The sequence below is a fragment of the Neoarius graeffei genome, chromosome 11 (assembly GCF_027579695.1).
Source record: "Neoarius graeffei isolate fNeoGra1 chromosome 11, fNeoGra1.pri, whole genome shotgun sequence".
Lineage (NCBI taxonomy): Eukaryota > Metazoa > Chordata > Actinopteri > Siluriformes > Ariidae > Neoarius > Neoarius graeffei.
Window position 1 is genome coordinate 20,884,361 of NC_083579.1, and position 20,770 is coordinate 20,905,130.

Below are 20,770 nucleotides of genomic sequence, written 5' to 3' on the forward strand. Positions count from 1 at the left end.
AAATATTAGGTGTACTGTATGTATATTTTTGACCCTTATGTATAAATTTGACCCTGTGTTTATTTCAGAAAACCCAAAGCAAATTAAAACTTGTGCACCAAATCCCAGTGTTTTTCTTAATTAAAGATGTATGCTGTACATTCTGCCACAGAAAAAGGAGTTCAAAGAAATTACTGAAAGTGCAAATATTGCCATGACATTCATATCCAAGATGATATTCATGTCACTGTACTTAAACTTATGACCACAATTTTATTTATATGTGTGTGTGTGTGTGTGTGTGTGTGTGTGTGTGTGTTTTGTATAGAATTGAATGACAAAATCATAGAATTGTCACTGTATAGAATAGGACAGAAAGCATTATGAAGATGTAGAACAGAACACAACAAATATACTCCACAGAATAAAATAGACAGCCATGAATACACCACAAGAGAAAAGAAGAGAACCACTCATTTTTATTCGAGTGACATCCGGGACATGGAGATTCAAAACTGTGACATAAATCTCTATTTGTCAATCGCGAGGAAATCAATGAATTGTTTTGCCACATTTGGGTACTTTTTGTTTGTGAATGTGTCTATACAACCCCGATTCCAAAAAAGTTGGGACAAAGTACAAATTGTAAATAAACACAGAATGCAATGATGTGGAAGTTGCAAAATTCCATATTTTATTCAGAATAGAACATGGATGACATATCAAATGTTTAAACTGAGAAAATTTATCATTTAAAGAGAAAAATTGGGTGATTTTAAATTTCATGACAGCAACACATCTCAAAAAAGTTGGGACAAGGCCATGTTTACCACTGTGAGACATCCCCTTTTCTCTTTACAACAGTCTGTAAACGTCTGGGGACTGAGGAGACAAGTTGCTCAAGTTTAGGGATAGGAATGTTAACCCATTCTTGTCTAATGTGGGATTCTAGTTGCTCAACTGTCTTGGGTCTTTTTTGCCGTATCTTCCATTTTATGATGTGCCAAATGTTTTCTATGGGTGAAAGATCTGGACTGCAGGCTGGCCAGTTCAGTACCCGGACCCTTCTACGCAGCCATGATGCTGTAATTGATACAGTATGTGGTTTGGCATCGTCATATTGGAAAATGCAAGGTCTTCCCTGAAAAAGACGTCGTCTGGATGTGTATATCTATGCATATGTTGCTCTAGAACCTGGATATACCTTTCAGCATTGATGGTGTCTTTCCAAATGTGTAAGCTGCCCATGCCACACGCACTCATGCAACCCCATACCATCAGAGATGCAGGCTTCTGAACTGAGCACTGATAACTTGGGTCATCCTTCTCTTTAATCCGAATGACACGGCGTCCCTGCTTTCCATAAAGAACTTCAAATTTTGATTCGTCTGACCACAGAACAGTTTTCCACAGTCCATTTTAAATGAGCCTTGGCCCAGAGAAGACGTCTGCGCTTCTGGATCATGTTTAGATACGACTTCTTTGAACTATAGAGTTTTAGCTGGCAACGGCAGATGGCATGGTGAATTGTGTTCACAGATAATGTTCTCTGGAAATATTCCTGAGCCCATTTTGTGATTTCCAATACAGAAGCATGCCTGTATGTGATGCAGTGCCGTCTAAGGGCCCGACGATCACGGGCACCCAGTATGGTTTTCCGGCTTTGACCCTTACGCACAGAGATTCTTCCAGATTCTCTGAATCTTTTGATGATATTATGCACTGTAGATGATATGTTCAAACTCTTTGCAATTTTACACTGTCGAACTCCTTTCTGATATTGCTCCACTATTTGTTGGCGCAGAATTAGGGGGATTGGTGATCCTCTTCCCATCTTTACTTCTGAGAGCCGCTGCCACTCCAAGATGCTCTTTTTATACCCAGTCATGTTAATGACCTATTGCCAATTGACCTAATGAGTTGCAATTTGGGTGGTGTTTACATTAGACCATATCAGCAGATCATCAGATTAACATTTTTAAAATGATTCGCGTGCACACAGCAACGCCAATACACGGATACGCTCGGCTCCACAGGCATCCTGCGCTCCAAATCACTCCGCCCTGAACAGCGAGTGCCCTCTAGAGGGTGCGCACTCTGGCCCTGCGCAGATCACAGAGCGCGCGAGTGAAGCGCACGAGCAGTGATTCGGGACAAATAGCAGGAAGTGAAAGTCCATGCCGTTTTTCAGCAGTCGCGTCACATGACCAACGTGGCATGACCAACGCCAGCAAATCAGGAAGGTGGATGGCACAGTGACGTTGTCCAATGACGTCAGCTAGAGCTCAGCACAGCGTATCCTCGTTCCTCAATGTTTACACAGCACCGGATCAGATATGTAATGGATTGAATATGTGGGCCCTGGTGGATTCAAGTTGTTCCGCCTGTGGAGTTGTTTCCCGGCGTTTTAATGTAAACGGACAGTGCATCCGCGACGAAAACGAGACGGATAAGGTCTAAGGTAAACACCACCTTGGTCCTCCAGCTGTTCCTTTTTTGTACCTTTAACTTTTCCAGCCTCTTATTGCCCCTGTCCCAACTTTGAGATGTGTTGCTGTCATGAAATTTCAAATGAGCCAATATTTGGCATGAAATTTCAAAATGTCTCACTTTCGACATTTGATATGTTGTCTATGTTCTACTGTGAATACAATATCAGTTTTTGAGAATTGTAAATTATTGCATTCTGTTTTTATTTACAATTTGTACTTTGTCCCAACATTTTGGAATCGGGGTTGTAATAAGTAACGGAATTAACTGGGCAGACTTATTTTTCGAGGCTACATACATTATATGAGTATGAAGAACTTCAAATCTATTAAATTTATAACTAGGTTTGTGCGTTACACCTAGATAAATCATGATAAATAACCGCAACACCTCCTACTGTGCCCGTTAGACGAGGCTGGTGTATATAACTGTATCCAGGAGGACTCACTTCATTTAATGCTATATATTCATTTGGCTTAATCCATGTTTCAGTTAAACAAAGTACATTAAACTCCTTATCCTTACATTAAACTCCTTATACTGCATCAATTACAGCATCATGGCTGCGTAGAAGAAGGGTCCGGGTACTGAACTGGCCAGCCTGCAGTCCAGATCTTTCACCCATAGAAAACATTTGGCGCATCATAAAACTGAAGATACGACAAAAAAGACCTAAGACAGTTGTGCAACTAGAATCCTACATTAGACAAGAATGGGTTAACACTCCTATCCCTAAACTTGAGCAACTTGTCTCCTCAGTCCCCAGATGTTTACAGACTGTTGTAAAGAGAAAAGGGGATGTCTCACAGTGGTAAACATGGCCTTGTCTCAACTTTTTTGAGATCTGTTGTTGTCATGAAATTTAAAATCACCTAATTTTTTTCTTTAAATGATGCATTTTCTCAGTTTAAACATTTGATATGTCATCTATGTTCTATTCTGAATAAAATATGGAATTTTGCAACTTCCACATCATTGCATTCTGTTTTTATTTACAATTTGTACTTTGTCCCAACTTTTTTGGAATCGGGGTTGTATTTACAGGCCCCTAGGGCCATATTCTGAGTTTCTTTCTGAATTTGCAGATTTTATCTCAGATCTGGTTATTTCCTTAGACAAAGCTTTAGTTGTAGGAGATTTTAATATTCACTTTGATAACCACAAGACCCTTTGAAAACAGCGTTTGTGTCATTTTAGATTCAGTAGGGATTAATCAGAATGTCATAGGACCTACCCATAATGGTGGTCACTCTCTCGATCTAAGACTAACATTTGGGTTAAATGTAGAAAATATAATCATATTTCCACAGTCTGAAGTTCTCTCAGATCATTATCTTATCTCATTCAAAATATGTCTGAGTAATAATATATGCACCTCACCACACTACTGTATTAAACATACATTCACGTCAACTACTGCACAGAGCTTTAGAAATTATCTCCAAGAGTTACCAACTTTTGATTGGGTCATTGTCAGGCCCTGCAGAACTTGATCAGGCAACTGAATGCTTAGTCAACGTTCCGCCATACGTTAGATAATCTAGCTCCTCTTAAAAGGAAAATGGTCAGAGAAAAAAATTAGCACCCTGGTATAATGATGACACTCGCACATTAAAACAGACCACTTGAAAATTGGAACATAAATTGTGTCAAACAAAATTGGTAGTGCTCAAATTAGCATGGAAGGAGAGCTTCATGAAGTATAGAAAAGCTCTTAGTGCTGCTAGATCAACATATCTCTCCTCCTGAATAGAAGATAACAAAAATAATCCTAGATTCCTATTTAATACTGTAGCAAAATTAACCAGGAATAAGTCCACTATAGACACATGCACACCTGCAGTATGTAGTAGCAACGACTTCATTAATTTTTTTAATGCCAAAATTGAGAATATCTGACAAATTCAAACTACTAATTAGACAATGTAAGTGACCCTGTAGTTAACAATATAACTGTATCAGATCAGCAATTAGAACAGGGGTGTCCAAACTGATCCGTGTGGCTGCAGGTTTTCATTCCAGCCATGCAGCAGCACACCTGACTTGGCTCAGTCAATCAACTGAACTGTCTTCACACAGTCAAATACTTGCAGCCACACCCACCCTTGATTAAAGGGTGGGTGTGTCAGTTGATTGAATAAGCCAAATCAGGTGTGCTGCTGCATGGCTGGAATGAAAACCTGAAGCCACACGGCCCTTTATGGATCAGTTTGGACACCCCTGAATTAGAATGTTTTACTCCCCTTAGAAAAATGTAATTACTTTCATTAATCTCCGCATCAAAAGCTTCAACTTGTGTACTAGATCCCTTACCGACACATCTATTCAAACCGATAAATACCTGAAGTAATTGAACTGCTTCTAAAAATAATAAATTCTTCTCTTAGGATTGGCTATGTACTCAAATCCTTTAAACTAGCAGTTATCAAACCCCTGATTAAAAAACCTGACCTTGATCCCTGCCAGCTGTCCAATTATCGGCCAATATCAAACCTCCCCTTTATCTCCAAGATCCTTGAAAAAGCTGTGGCACAGCAGTTATGCTCATATTTACATAGGAATAACATCCATGAAATGTATCAGTCAGGATTTAGACCTCATCATAGCACAGAGACAGCTCTGGTTAAAGTAGTAAATGACTTACTGTTGGCGTCTGATTAGGGCTGTGTCTCGCTGCTTGTGTAGTGCAGCATTTGATATCATTGATCATTCCATTCTTCTAGATAGACTAGAAAATGTGGGAGTTAAGGGAACGGCCTTCTCCTGGCTCAGGTCTTATTTAACTGATCGCTATCAGTATGTAGATGTAAATGGTGATTTTTCTAGACATACTGAGGTAAAGTTTGGTGTTCCACAAGGTTCTGTCTTGGGTCAACTGCTTTTTTTCTTTATATATGTTACCTCTGGGTGATGATATTCGTAAACATTGTATTAGTTTCCATTGTTATGCTGATGACACACAATTGTATGTTTCTGCAAAACCTGATGAGAGACGCCAGCTTAATGGAATTGAGGAACGTGTGAAGGACATTAGACACTGGATGTTAATTAACTTCCTTCTGCTTAACTCTGACAAGACTGAAGTACTTGTACTCGGACCCACATGCAGCTAGAAGTAAGTTTTCTGATTACACAGTAACTCTGGATGGCCTTTCCATTTCTTCACATGCAGCAGTAAAAGACCTCAGGGTGATTATTGACCCTAGTCTTTCATTTGAAACTCAGACTGATAACATTACCTCAATAGCTTTCTTTCATCTCAGAAATATTGCTAAGATAAGAAATTTAATGTCACTACATGACCCAGAAAACACTAGTTCATGCTTTCATTACCTCCAGGTTGGATTATTGTAATGCCTTACTGTCTGGATGTTCCAATAAGTGCATAAACAAGCTCCAGTTAGTTCAAAATGCAGCAGCAAGAGTCCTTACTAGAACTAGAAAATATGACCACATCATATAAGACTCCCTGATAAGACAGGGGGTCTTATCCACACTGCATTGGCTCCCAATTAAATTTCGTATTGATTATAAAATACTACTATTGACCTTTAAAGCACTGAATGGTCTCGCACCACAGTACCTGAGTGAACTTCTGGTCCTCTATGACCTGCCACGCCTACTTGGATCAAAAGGTGCAGGCTATCTGCTGGTACCTTGTATAGTGAAGGCTACATCAGGGGGCAGAGCCTTTTTTTACCAAGCCCCACAGTTATGGAACAGCCTTCCAAGTAATGTTCAGGAATCAGACACAGTCTCAGCATTTAAGTCGAGGCTGAAAACATATTCGTTTAGTCAGGCCTTGGGTTAATGGTGTTTGAGGTAAAGGTGTAGCTCTGGAGGGTCCTCAGACAGAGTGTTTTGGTAAACTAGAATGTATGGATGCTGTCAGTCCCCCACTCGCTTGCTCACTTGAGTTTGTTAACGGTGTAGTGGCTGGCTGCTTTATGTCCTGGGGCTCCCTCATGCCTGTGTTACCTTCTGCCTCTCCCCTTTTAGTTATGCTGTCATAGTTAGTTGCTGGAGTCCCTGCTTGTACTCAATGCAATATTAACTGTTCCTACTTATTCAGGTGACATTGGGCATACCTAACAACCTGTGTTTCCCCCCCAAAAAAAATCTGTCCCTCTGAGTTACATGTCAATCTTGAGATCGAGATGCTGACCTCTTCTGCTCCTTGGACCTGCCTGATCCATCCTGGTGCCGTGTGTCTGGTTGGAGAATCATCACATCACTCCTGTGGAGGACAGCCCCATGTGGACAGTTGAAAGTCACACCTGGAGGATGCTCTGGACAGTTACAGTAATGCTTTTATGGCTGAGGACTACAGTTGACTTGCTAACTTTAGGACTGCAGTTGTCAAGAACAGTTTTGCACTCAAGTTTCCATCAAACTGACTTCATGTTAAAACTGTTAATGTTATAGTCATGTTGTTTGTTGTTGCCCAAATGAGGATGGGTTCCCTTTTGAGTCTGGTTCCTCTCGAGGTTTCTTCATGTCATCTGAGGGAGTTTTTCCTTGCTACCATCACCACAGACTTGCTCATTGGGGAAAGATTAGGGATAAAATTAGCTCATGTTTTAAGTCATTCATATTCTGTAAAGCTGCTTTGCGATAATGTTTATTGTTAAAAGCACTATACAAATAAACTTGACTTGACTGTGCGACACTAGATAGATAGATAGATAGATAGATAGATCAATCCCAGAGGGAAATTGAAGGTATCCAGTAACATTTCCCCATTGCACAAGATCAATACAAAAACTAAATGGCATTATACAAGGAGGTTGTATAAAAAACTAAAATACAAAATACCAAAGAAACAAAACATTACCAATAAGAGCAAATAATAGAATATACAGCTCTCAGTGTGGGAGGTAGTGAGGTAGTACAGTTGGCAGTAAACAGTCACAGTGCAAATAAGAGTGTAATGAGCAGTGCAAATACTTTGTGGACAGTTAAATACATGTGCAATGTGTTTAGTGGTATATGGTAGATAAAAAGCATAGTATATTACATGATAGGCATAGTTAAAGTATATATCAGTACATATAGTATATGTGATGGTGTACAGTGGTGCTTGAAAGTTTGTGAACCCTTTTGAATCTTCTATATTTCTGCATAAATTTGACCAAAAACATCATCAGATTTTCACACAAGTCCTAAAAGTAGATAAAGAGAACCCAGTTAAACAAATGAGACAAAAATATTATACTTGGTCATTTATTTATTGAGGAAAATGATCCAATATTGCACATCTGTGAGTGGCAAAAGTATGTGAACCTTTGCTTTCAGTATCTGGGTGTGACCCCCTTGTGCAGCAATAACTGCAACTAAACGTTTCCGGTAACTGTTGATCAGTCCTGCACACTGGCTTGGAGGAATTTTAGCCCATTCCTCCATACAGAACAGCTTCAACTCTGGGATGTTGGTGGGTTTCCTCACATGAACTGCTCACTTCAGGTCCTTCCACAACATTTCGATTGAATTTAAGGTCAGGACTTTGACTTGGCCATTCCAAAACATTAACTTTATTCTTCTTTAACCATTCTTTGGTAGAATGACTTGTGTGCTTAGGGTCATTGTCTTGCTGCATGACCCACCTTCTCTTGAGATTCAGTTCATGGACAAATGTCCTGACCATTTTTCTTTAGAATTTGCTGGTATAATTCAGAATTCATTGCTCCGTCAATGATGGCAAGTCGTCCTGGCCCAGATGCAGCAAAACAGGCCCAAACCATGATACTACCACCATCATGTTTCACCAATAGGATAAGGTTCTTATGCTGGAATGCAGTGTTTTCCTTTCTCCAAACATAACACTTCTCATTTAAACCAAAAAGTTCTATTTTGGTCTCAACCGTCCACAAAACATTTTTCTAATAGCCTTCTGGCTTGTCCACGTGATCTGTAGCAAACTGCAGATGAGCAGCAATGTTCTTTTTGGAGAGCAGTGGCTTTCTCCTTGCAACCCTGCCATGCACACCATTGTTGTTCAGTGTTCTCTTGATAGTGGACTCATGAACATTAACATTCACCAATGTGAGAGAGGTCTTCAGTTGCTTAGAAGTTACCCTGGGGTCCTTTGTGACCTCACCAATTATTACACGCCTTGCTCTTGGAGTGATCTTTGTTGGTCGACCACTCCTGGGGAGGGTAACAATGGTCTTGAATTTCCTCCATTTATACACAATCTGTCTGACTGTGGATTGGTGGAGTCCAAACTCTTCAGCCCATGTTTACATTAGACCGTATCAGCGGATCATCAGATTAACGTTTTTAAAACTATTAGTGTGCACACAGCAACGCCAATACACGATTTGCGTGCACACAACAATACCAATACACTGATACGCTCGGCTCCGCAGGCATCCTGCGCTCCAAATCACTCCGCCCTGAACAGCGAGTGCCCTCTGGAGGGTGCGCACTCCGGCCCTGCACAGCTCACAGAGCGCACGAGTGAAGCACACTAGCAGTGTTTTCGGGACTGAGCTGCTGTGTGTGTGTGATCCCAGCGCACATCACTTACCACTTGCAAGTGGAAGGATGGCAAGCCTAAAGACAATCATAACTACACAATGGGCAGTATTTGCATCAGTATTTGCAGTATTTTCATACTTTTATACTCTTTAATGAAAGGTGATACAAGGCGGAAGTCCGCGCTGTTTTTCAGCAGTCGCGTCACATGACCAACGCCAGCGAATCAGGAAGGTGGATGTCACAGTGACGTTGTCCAATGAGACGCCAGCTAGAGCTCAGCACAGCGTATCCGCGTATTCTGAATGTTTACACAGCACCGGAGCTGACACGATCTGGATTGAATACATGGACGCTGACGGATTCCCGTTTCCCGGCGTTTCCAGGCGGTTTAATGTAAACGGACAGTGCATCCGCGAAGAAAACGAGACAGATACGGTCTAATGTAAACGTAGCCTTAGAGATGGTTTTGTAACCTTTCCCAGCCTGATGAGCATCAACAACGCTTTTTCTGAGGTCCACAGAAATCTCCTTTGTTTGTGCCATGATGCACTTCCAAAAACGTGTGTTGTGAAGCTCAGACTTTGATAGATCCCTGTTCTTTAAATAAAACAGGGTGCCCACTCACACCTGATTGTCATCCCATTGATTGAAAACACCTGACTCTAATTTCACCTTCAAATTAACTGCTAATCCTAGAGTTTCTCATACTTTTGCCACTCACAGAAATGTAATATTGGATCATTTTCCTCAATAAATTAATGACCAAGTATAATATTTTTGCCTCATTTGTTTAACTGGGTTCTCTTTATCTACTTTTAGTACTTATGTGAAAATCTGATGTTGTTTTTGGTCATTTATGCAGAAATATAGAAAATTCTAAAGGGTTCTCAAACTTTCAAGCACCACTGTATGATACATAATTTAGTATATAAATATTGTGTGTGTGTATTAGTGTGTGTGTGTGTGTATATATATATATATATATATATATATATATATATATATATATATATATATATATATTTATTATTATTATAACAGTATATAATAATAAAATATATAATAAGGTAAAGTACAACATACCGGCTTATCTACAAATATCTGTATATACCCATCTATGCATATAATGTACATGTATGTAAGCAACAAAAAGTGCAATGGACATGAAATGAGCAGTGTAACTAGTCCTGAGTACAGCAGAGTCATAGAGTCTTATTTTTGCTGAGCCGGGTGGAGTTGAACAGTCTAATGGCCTGAGGGACAAAAGACTTCCTGAATCTGTCCATGGTGCAGGGCAGGGACAACAGTCTGCCACTGAACAAGCTCCTCTGCCTGATGATGGCGCCATGCAGAGGGTGGTCAAAATTGTCCGTGATTGAGAGCAGTTTACTCAGGGCCCTTCGCTCTGCCACTGATGTAAGGGACTCCAGCTCAGTTCCCAGCACACAGCCAGCTTTCCTCACCAGCCTGTCGAGCTGTCCAGTGTCTCTCTTTTTAATGCTGCCTCCCCAATACACTACAGCACAGAAGAGGACACTGGCTACCACAGACTGGTAGAACATCAGCAGCAGTTTTCAGCAGATCCTGAAGGACCCGAGCCTCCTCAGGAAGTAGAGTCTGCTCTGACCCTTCCTGTAGAGAGTGACAATGTTCACTGTCCAGTCCAGCTTGTCATCCAGATGTACTACACCCAGGTATTTATAGGTCCTGACCATCTCCACATCGACCCCCTCAATAGAGATTGGCTGCAGAGTCGGCCTGGATCTTCTAAAGTCCACAAGCATTTCTTTTGTTTTGCCAATGTTCAGCTGCAGGTGGTTGGATTTACCCCACAACACAAAGTCCTGTATCAGGCTCCTGTACTCATCATCATCATCATCATCATGAACACATCCCACAAGCGCAATATCGTCTGAGAACTTCTGCATGTGGCAAGACTCCGAGTTGTATTTGAAGTCTGATGTATAGAGTGAACAGAACTGGAGAAAACACAGTCCCTTATGGTGCTCCCATGCTGCTGATCACTGTGTCAGAAATGCCGTCCCTGATCCTGACGTGTTGTGGTCTCCCGGTGAGGTAGTCTGTGATCCAGGAGACTAAATGTGTGTCCGCCTCCATCTCCTGCAGCTGGTCTCTCAGTAGAAGGGGCTGGATGGTGTTAAAGGCACTGGAGAAGTCAAAAAACATGATCCTCACTGTGCCGCTCCCCTTGTCCAGATGAGAGTGAGTCCTGTGCAGAAGATAGAGGATCCACTCCCACCTTTTCCCGGTACGTGAACTGCAGTGGGTCCTCAGCATGTTGGACCTAGGGTTTGAGGAGGTTCAGCAGCAGTTGCTCCATGGTCGTCATCACGTGTGATGTCAAGGCAATCAGCCTGTAGTCATTCAGTTCCTTTGGATGTATTTTCTTGGGACCTGGAATGAGGCACGACATTTTCCACATGACGGGAACCCTCCTAAGGCGAAGGCTCAGGTTAAAGACGTGTTTGAGGGGCTCGCCCAGTTGGGCATTGCAGGCCCTCAGCATCCTGGGACACACCTTGTCCAGGCCTGCTGCCTTCCTGGGGTGGAGTCTCCTCAGCTGTCTCCCGAGTTGGTCTGCGGTGAAGATGTGGGGACTGGGGGAGTGGATGTGTATTCTGTCTGTAGGAGATGTTGATGGCTCTGATAATGATGATGGTGGTGGTGGGGGTGAGGGCTGATCTGCCGATGATGTGACAACTGCTGCAGGAGGAGGGAGCAGCAGGAGCAGGACAATCAAACCTGTTGAAGTGATTAAACTGGTTTGCCCCCGTCTGCAGAGCTGCCGCTGTTCTTTTTGCAGCCTGTGATGGTTTTCATCCCATCCCAGACTTCCTTCATGTTGTTTTCTTGCAGCTTCTGTTCCACCTTTTTCCTGTATGACTCCTTGGCCTTTTTTAGCCGGACTTTGAGTTCCCCCATACACGCTTCAGCTCTGACCTGTCTGTCTTTGAACTCTCTCTTCTTTTGGTTGAGGAGGCCCTTGACTTTACTGGTAATCCAGGGCTTGTTGTTTGGAAAGCAGTGTACAGTTTTTGTGGGAACTGCAACGTCCCTGCAAAAGTTCAAGTAGTCCGTTATGCAGTGTCACCTCCTCAATGTCCTCCCCATGTGGGTCTACCAGTACATTCCAGTCGGTGGTCTTGAAGCAGTCCTTAAGAGTTTCCTCTGCCTCGGGAGACCAGGCCCTGAATGAACACATGGTGGTGGGCTGCCTCAGAACCATTGGTTTATAGTGAGGCTGTAGGAGAACCAGATTATGGTCAGATCTCCCCAGCGGTGGTAGTGGGATTGCCCTGTATGCGCGTCCCTTACATTGGCATATAATAGGTCTCTGGTCCTGTTTTTCCTAGTGGGACAGTCCACAAACTGATCAAAGGCAGGGAGAGTGGAGTCCAGAGTGACATGGTTAAAATCCCCAGAGATCGCGAAGAAAGCCTCGAGATGTTGTGTCTGCAGCACTGCTATAGTGGAGTGAATGATGTCACACGCCGCCTGTAAACACAGGTGAATGTAAACACAGGTGAAAATGGTGTGTGTAAACTCCCGAGGCATGCAATATGGTCGGAGACTCATCGCTAACAGTTCAATGTCCCGGCAGCAGATGATCACCTTAATGTTTACGTGTCCCGGGTTGCACCATCTGGTGTTAATAATCAGTACGAGTCCCCCACCTTTGTGCTTGCTGCTCAGCTTCGTGTCCCTGTCCGCTCTCACTGTAGTGAATCCAGGTAGCTCCACATTAAAATCCGGTGTGTTGCTGTTAAACCATGTCTCCATGAAACACAACAAACTACACTCCCTGTAGAACCTCTGGGTTTTCGCCAGTCCTGCCAACTCATCAGTTTTGATGGTTGGCAAGTTCACATTCCTCAAAAGCACCGACGGAACTGAGGTTTTGTACCTCCACTGTCCCTCCATCTTCTTAGCCTTGCGCTTGGCCCTGGCTCTGCAGCCCCAGCACCTCCTCAGTTCCACAGGTGGATAATGCCCTCGCATCCCCTCGGTCGTATACTTCCAAGTATAACCATGAAAATCTCAAAAATCTCCGCTGTGCCGCATATTGACACCAAAAACATCCATAGGAAATAATAATAATAATAATAATAATAATAATAATACACACCAGACGTGTGTAGTTGTAAAAAGACAAAGAAAAACGCAAAAAGAAAGCACTAAAGTCAAAGAAAGGCAATAAGGATGGAGCTACTGGAGAGGTGGCCGCTCTGCGTCAGCGCCTAAAGACTAATGGAGAGCAATGCCTAGCTGCTAGCCAGAGTTATGGCCCTTTTCCACTACCCTTTTTCAGCTCACTTCAGCCTGACACGGCTCGCGTTTCGACTACCAAAAAACAGCACGACTCAGCTCGCTTCAGCCCTGCTTAGCCCCTAAAACTCTCACGGTTTTGGAGTGGGGCTGAAGCGAGCCAAAGCGAGCCGAGTGAGGCTGGGGGCGTGAGCAGACACTCCCCTGTGCACTGATTGGTGAGGAGTGTCCTCACATGCCCACACACGCCCCACAAGCACGCTGGGATCTGTAAACACCGTAAACCCGGAAGAAGAATTACGAATTACAAGAATTTCTGAAGCCTTATGTGCCTCACCTCATCTATACGCTCTTGCCAGTATCTGTTCACGTTGTCTGTGACAACAAGCCACAGCACCAAGACCAGCAACACTAACGACTCCATGTCCTCCATGTTTATTGTTTACTATTCGGGTCGTGAGACTACCGCTTAAAAGATCACTGATGTCACTGTTTGCGCTGCTTAACGACATCACCTGACGTCCACCCACTTTCGCTAACTCCACCCAATGTGTCCACCCACTTCCAGCCAGCACGGTTCAGCGCGGTTGTAGTCGAAATGCAACTCCAACAGCCCCACTCAGCTCGACTCAGCACGGCACGGCTCAGCCCGACTCAGCCGCGTTTGTAGTGGAAAAGCGGCATTAGTGACCTCGAGTCCTGGAGTCAGCGAAATATCAGAGTGGTCGGTGTACCTGAGTCAGTGGAGGGGCCGTGGCCCACAACCTTCTTTGCAGAGCTGCTCATAGAAGTTTTTGGCAAAGGCTTCCTGGAATCACCACCCGAATGTGACGGAGCTCATCGTACACTATCCGACAAACCGAAGCCAGGGCAGAGACCACAGCCTGTCATTATCAGGCTACACAGATACCAAGTGAAAGAGAGGATCATCCACAAGGCCTGGGCCAGGAGAGGCAAGCTACAATATCGAAGCTCCTCCATCTATGAAGACTATGCACCAGAGGTGGTAGAATAACGTCAGAAATACCGAGATGTGATGTCGGAGCTTTAGAACCTGGGCTTCAAATCCACACTACTATTCCCTGCCAGGCTTGTCATAATAATGAAGGATGGAGGCAGGAAGAGATGCTCTTCAGTTTCAGAGGCTAAAGACTTCATAACATCCATTTGCACGGAAGAGGCCTGATGACCATGGGCAATCATCATCCCCACTAATGTTATGCTAACTGGATAGCCACAAGCTAATATTATGCTAACTGGATGCTGCATCTCTACTAGTCCTAGGCTACATCCACACGACAATGGCAACGAGATGTTATTTAAAAATATATCGCGTCCAAATGGGCAACGATCAGTAAAATATCAGGTCCATATGGCAACGCAACGCTTGCTGAAAACGATGCAATACACATGCCACACCTCTAGGGGCGCTGTAAGACGGTCCCTTCGGAGACACCAGAACAATAGAAGTAAGGACGCATGCGCATAAGCTATTATGCGCGAGACTTCATATTAGCCACAAAGTCAGGAAAATCTGTTCATAAAATTACATTATAATGACCAAATACAATGAAAAGTATTTTTCCAGTCTCACCTGTGAAAGGTAATCCCATGTGATCTCGTTTGGACGGCAAACCTGTTGGTACAGTTAAACGCAGCTAATCTTTATTCTCCGCTTTGACCTATCCAATATGGCGGCGAGGATGACGCATGATTCTACGCAGAAGGCGGCGTCTTTTAATGGTCCGGAATAAATTGAATGCTACACGTTGATGGATTAATTTGCTCTTCTACGCCCTTTTTGAGGAATGTATTGTCGGACTTAAACCAACATCTGAAGAGGTGAGATCGCTCCTTTTTTTTTTTTTCCCTATTTTTGCTGGCGGGATTGACTCTGCCCTAAGGGCAGAGTCTCTCTCTCTCTCTCTCTCACTTTGCACCATTACACAATAAATATTCACAGTGAAAATATTTTGTAAGCGCGTTTCATGAACCAAGTTATAGGATTTGTTGACAACTCGCATCGAGTTCGTTACACTTCTACCCGGCGTGAAGCACTCAGTCATGTGGTTGTGACGTCATCGTAAACAAATCCGTTCTACTCATCCAGACGACTTCACAACGGCAACGTTGCCAGATCTTTCCACTCTGGAACCCGTTCTCAAAAAGACTGCGTTTTGGGCACCCAAAACGCCGGTGCCGTGTGGACGCCAGGCCTAAACGATAAGCAATTGTATCGGAGTCACCTGAATCCGTTGCCGTGTGGACAGGGCCCTAGACAGGCCTGGGGTTAACCGGCAGACTGCATCGTTAGCAGCATTAGTCTGCTACTGAATTGGCTGATTAGCATGAGAGCTGGTATTTTGACTATGCAGACCTTTGAACAAAAATCACCAGCAAGTTAATTCAGCATCCTGTGTTTGCTGATATTTTTTAATTCTCTCTCTTTCATCTTTCTTTGCCCTTGTCTACACTGCTATGAGAATTCTGACTGTTTTTGGTCCACTTTCATGCTCATCACAAGGACTTTGTCTACATGCAGATTGCAGTTATTTTTACTTTTTTTTTTTTTCATCTCTCATCACTGCCGGGTTATCTGGAGTATTTTTGCCTTCTGTTATTCATTTAGTCACCAGGAACCAGGGTTGAGGCTTTCATTGAAGTTTGATACTGCTCATAGATTGATGTTATCAGTGTATCAGAACAACTTCATCAGTTCTACCTCATGATGGATGTTATTGTCTCATACATGCAGGTGTTTTATTGATTTTAAGTTCTGCATAGTTACTTTCCATGGCCTGCCAACTTGAAGTTAACTTGGTGTCCTGTGTTGGCTTATTTAAAATTCCCCCCCCCCCCTTTTTTTTCCTCCTCATTCTCTGCCCAAGTTTACATTGACTTGAGACTTCCGATGATTTCTAATCAGCTTACACATTTAACATAGTGATTTTATTTTTCATATGGAGATCCCTGTCATCAGTGCTATCACTCTCACTTTGTTTCTGTTTCTCTTGTTTATCACTTGCCTTTGCCAGGTTTTGCCTTGTGTTACTTGTTTACCCACCAGGGTTTGGGCCCTCACTGGTCTTATTAGTGTTACTAACACCAATGTAACCAGTTCTACCTCATGATGGTGAAACATTAACATGTTTCACACATGCAGGGTGTTTTGATGATTTAAATCTTTATATAGAGCCACTGATGTAGATGTGCCTTATTCAGACAATTATTTGCCTTTGTTTACTTTTTTGAATTATTTGCACACCTGGTTTGGAACACAGTTCTCGATGTTGTGTTTACTTGACTCTTTCCCCCCCTTTCCCCTTCTTTTTGGCCTCTTTGTTTTCTTTTGGTTTTAACCCCCCCCCAACTGCCCACTCTCTCTCTTTCCATTACAGTACAATACACACTGGGTCATGCAGTGTCAATCTAACTTGATACTATTTTTCTTATAGATGGCTAATGTTGTGAAGACAACAGGTAGTGGAGTGCATCTGATTTCCTGGAATACTAAGGGCATGAACAACGTGGTTAAAATTGGTAAGGTCTTGACACGGCTACAACATCTTAAAGGGGATGTGATGTTCCTGCAAGAAACGCATCTTAAAACATCGACACCTCTCGCATTAAGAGGGCATGGATGAGCCACTTATTCCATTCAAAATTTGTAGATAAAGTTAGAGGGGCAGCCACCATCATTCATAAAAGGGTCCTGTTCAAGCCGATAAACATCATACTAGATACTAACAGCCATTATGTTATAGTTTTGGGCATGCTTCAGAATATACCAGTGGTCTTAGCTTCAGTTTATGCACCTACCTGGGATGACGACCAGGTTTTTATGAGGCTCTTTGTGAAAATTCCAAACACTGACAACCACCACATTATCATAGGTGGGGACTTCAATTTAGTTCAGGATGTGATTCTCGACAGATCTTCCCCTATACAAACCACACTATCCAAATCAGCGAATGTTGTAACAAACTATGCATCTCAATTGGGAATTTTGGATCCCTGGTGGTTTAAAAAACCCCATGGTAGAACTTTTTCTTTTTTTTCACATGTACATCATGCACTCTCTTGAATTTACTACTTTTTACTTGATAATCTCCTGGACTGTGTAAATGCATGTGATTACCACCCAATAACAACCTCCGACCATGCTCCTACCTCGGTTGACATCACATTTCCGCATGGTACAATCACGCCTGCACTATGGAGGTTCAGTTTGCATTTGCTGTTGGATAGTAAGTTCAAAAATTTTGTCATGACACAAATCCATTCTTACATAGACTTTAATGATACCCCTGATGTCAGTAGTGGCACTCTGTGGGAAGCACTTAAAGCTACCGTCTGGGGACAGGTGATATCTTATATTTCCCAACTGAGAAGGGCCCAAAGGGTTAGGCTGATGGAAATTGCAGATGAACTTCTAAAACTCAATGGAATTTATTCCACCTCTCCATCCTCCACCCTCTATAAGAAATGGCTACTATTACATTCAGAACATGACCTGCTAATGACACGTATGGTGGAGAGACACCTGCAACAATTGAAGCAATGTTTTTTTTGAACAGGGAGACAAGGCGGGGATACTCCTGGCACAGCAGGCCCGCGCAGCTAGTGCTTCTAGATTGATTCCCCAAATTAAGTTACCCGACGGTAGTTACACTTCTGATCCAATACTTATAAGTTGTTTTCTGATTTCTACACCAAACTGTACACTTCTGAATGTCCTCCAATCACTGCAACGACCCCTAACCTTTTGGACCTGTTAACATGTTGCCAGAGAACCGCGTAGACCCATCTTTTCCTCAGAGATACATGAAGCAATCAATGCTATGCAAAACAGGAAGTCTCCTGGTCCCAACGGTTTTACAGTCGAATTTTATAAGGCATACTCAATGTTATTAGCCCCCATCCTCATGAGAATGTTCAATGATTCCTTTACTGAAGGCCAACTACCAGCGACTTTGTATGAGGCATCTATTTCATTGCTTCTGAAGAAGGACAGGGATCCTACCTCCTGTGATAGCTATAGAACAGTCTCGCTTTTAAACATGGATTGTAAGATTCTGGCCAAGGTTCTCTCCCTCCACCTCCAAAGTATGATGTCATCCATAATTTCACTGGACCAGACAGGCTTCACATTAGGGAGACATCCATTTTTTAACACCAGAAGGCTATTGAACATCACAATCTCACCCGCGTGCAACAGTCCTGAAGTTGTAGTGGCACTCAACGGGGAGAAAGCCTTCGATAGGGTGGCGTGGGTCTTTCTATTTTTTCCATTAGAGAAATTTGGCTTTGATTCTAATTTCATTTCATGGGTTAAACTTTTGTATGCTACCCCATCTGCCTCTGTAAATACTATCGGCATCCATTCAGCATACTTCCTCTCAAGCGCAGGACCCAGCAGGGCGGTTTGCTTTTGCCCCTGTTGTTTAACATAGCCATCGAGCTGCTAGCCATCTGGCTCAGAAACCAGGATGAGTTTGAAGCTATCACTTGTTTTGGTCTAGTCCACAAACTCTCCCTATACGCTGACGATCTTCTGTTGTTTATTTCAAACCCCACATCCTCTCTCCCTCCAGTTTTGTTAATTCTAGATCAGTTTGGGCACTATCAGGGTATAAATTGAACATTCAAAAAAGTGAAATATTTTTTGTTAATGATTTGGCGAGGTCACTTACACAATCCACATTCCTATTTAAAATAGCAGAGGAGTGGTTCAGATACTGTATGTGGGGGTGTTTATTATCAGCTCCTTCAGGAATCTTTTTCTTAAGAACTTTCAGCCATTACTAGATAAATGTAAGTCACACTTGTCCAGATGGGCTGCCCTCCCAATATCTCTTGCAGGCTGAGGCAATTTTATCAAGATGGTTAGCCTTCCAAAATTTCTGTATTTTTTTTTTCAACACATCCCAATCTGTCTCAATAAATCCTTTTTCACTAATCTCAAATGAACTTAACATATTCATTTGGCATAGGAAACCAGTCCATATTAGGAAACAGATTCTTCAGCTATCTAAATCTGAAGGAGGACTAGCATTGCCAAATTTTCATAATTACTTTTGGGCCTGCAATATTAATCAACTCTTATACTAGGTCCACTGTGAATATATGGATACTTGTCCACCCTGGGCTCACACTGAAATGTCATTTTCTTCCTGTTCTCTTCATTCTGTGATTTGCTCATAGCTGCTCATAAGTGCCCATAGGATCTCATCTAACCTGGTCGTCACAAATACAATTAAAATTTGGATCCAATTCAGGAAGCAGTACGACTTACATAGGGCTTCGATTATTGCTCCAGGTTTGAATAATCATGCATTCCTCCCCTCCTGCTCTGACGCTACTTTTCACATATGGTTAGATAAGGGCCTCAGAACACTTAACGACTTGTATGACAAAGGAGTTTTTTCATCCTTTGCGTCTGTCAGTCAAATACAACTTTCCAAATAGCCACTTTTTTCGGTACCTTCAAATGAGGACAATTCATCCAAAAGCAGTTCCCACACTTCCCATATTCCCCCCCCCCCCCCCCCCCACGAAGCTGAACTTGACCAACTCCTCTCCTTCAATTTGGAGCAAAAACGACTGATATCTGTCATCTATAACAAGATTGCACTTCTGAGTCCAGTCCCCACTGTATTACCTAAAAACGCTTAACAGGATTTGGGGGTAGACATATCTGACAGCCAGTGGAGGGACATTTTAAAACTAGTCCATTCTTTGTCTATATGTGCCAGGCATGGTCTACTGCAGTGGAAGGTGCTTCATAGGGCCCGTTTCACCAATGCTAAACTTGCTAAAATATATCCCAATCACAGTGATGCTTGTAACTGTTGTAAGCAGTCTCCAGCTGACCATTCACACATGTTCTGGACGTGCCCGAGGCTGACCAACTTTTGGTCTGATATATTCCAAACTCTCAAACAGGCTCTCAATACAAATTTAGAACCGAACCCCTTGACTGCTCTTTTTGGTCTCCCTCTGACCAAATATTTTCCCATTACTACACAGCGTGCCATTGTCTTCACTACCCTTGCAGACCAGGCATACCATTCTTCTCAAATGGAAACCTGTTTCTCCCCGACTCACAACAGCTGGATATGTGAAATCTTATGATGTCTGCAGTTAGAGAAGTTAAGGTTCTCACAGAAGGAATCTCTGACATTGTTTCATAAAACCTGGGGCCCCCTGCTAGCCTATATTAGCAATAATCTTACTATTATTCCTGATGATGCTGAAGACACTTCTTAAAAGAATTAGCTGCTGGAGAGAGAGACCCCCCCCCCCATTTTTTCCCTCCTTGTTATTCATTTACTTCACTCTATTTTATTTTTATTTATTTATATTATGTAAATAATTAGTTGCTTCCTGTGGCCACAGCCAACATGGGATGTGGGGTGGGATAGTAGGATTTATGCTGGGGTTTTCTTTCCCTCTAATGCAGATGCTCTGGTGTAATATAAAGTTGATATACTATTCTATACTGTTTGCAAAAAACGAATAAAAAATTTGGACA

At 42.6% G+C, this 20,770-nt stretch overlaps 1 protein-coding gene across 1 annotated transcript in view; it reads left to right on the top strand.

The window, feature by feature from the left end:
* The window catches only part of LOC132893630 (ankyrin-3-like), a 336,414-nt gene that overhangs the window by 269,876 nt on the left and 45,768 nt on the right, over window positions 1–20,770 (top strand). Inside the window, exon 13 of the mRNA XM_060932777.1 lies at window positions 11,167–11,176. Within this exon, the coding sequence (XP_060788760.1) occupies window positions 11,167–11,176 (10 nt within the window). The remainder of the gene's footprint in view (window positions 1–11,166; window positions 11,177–20,770) is intronic.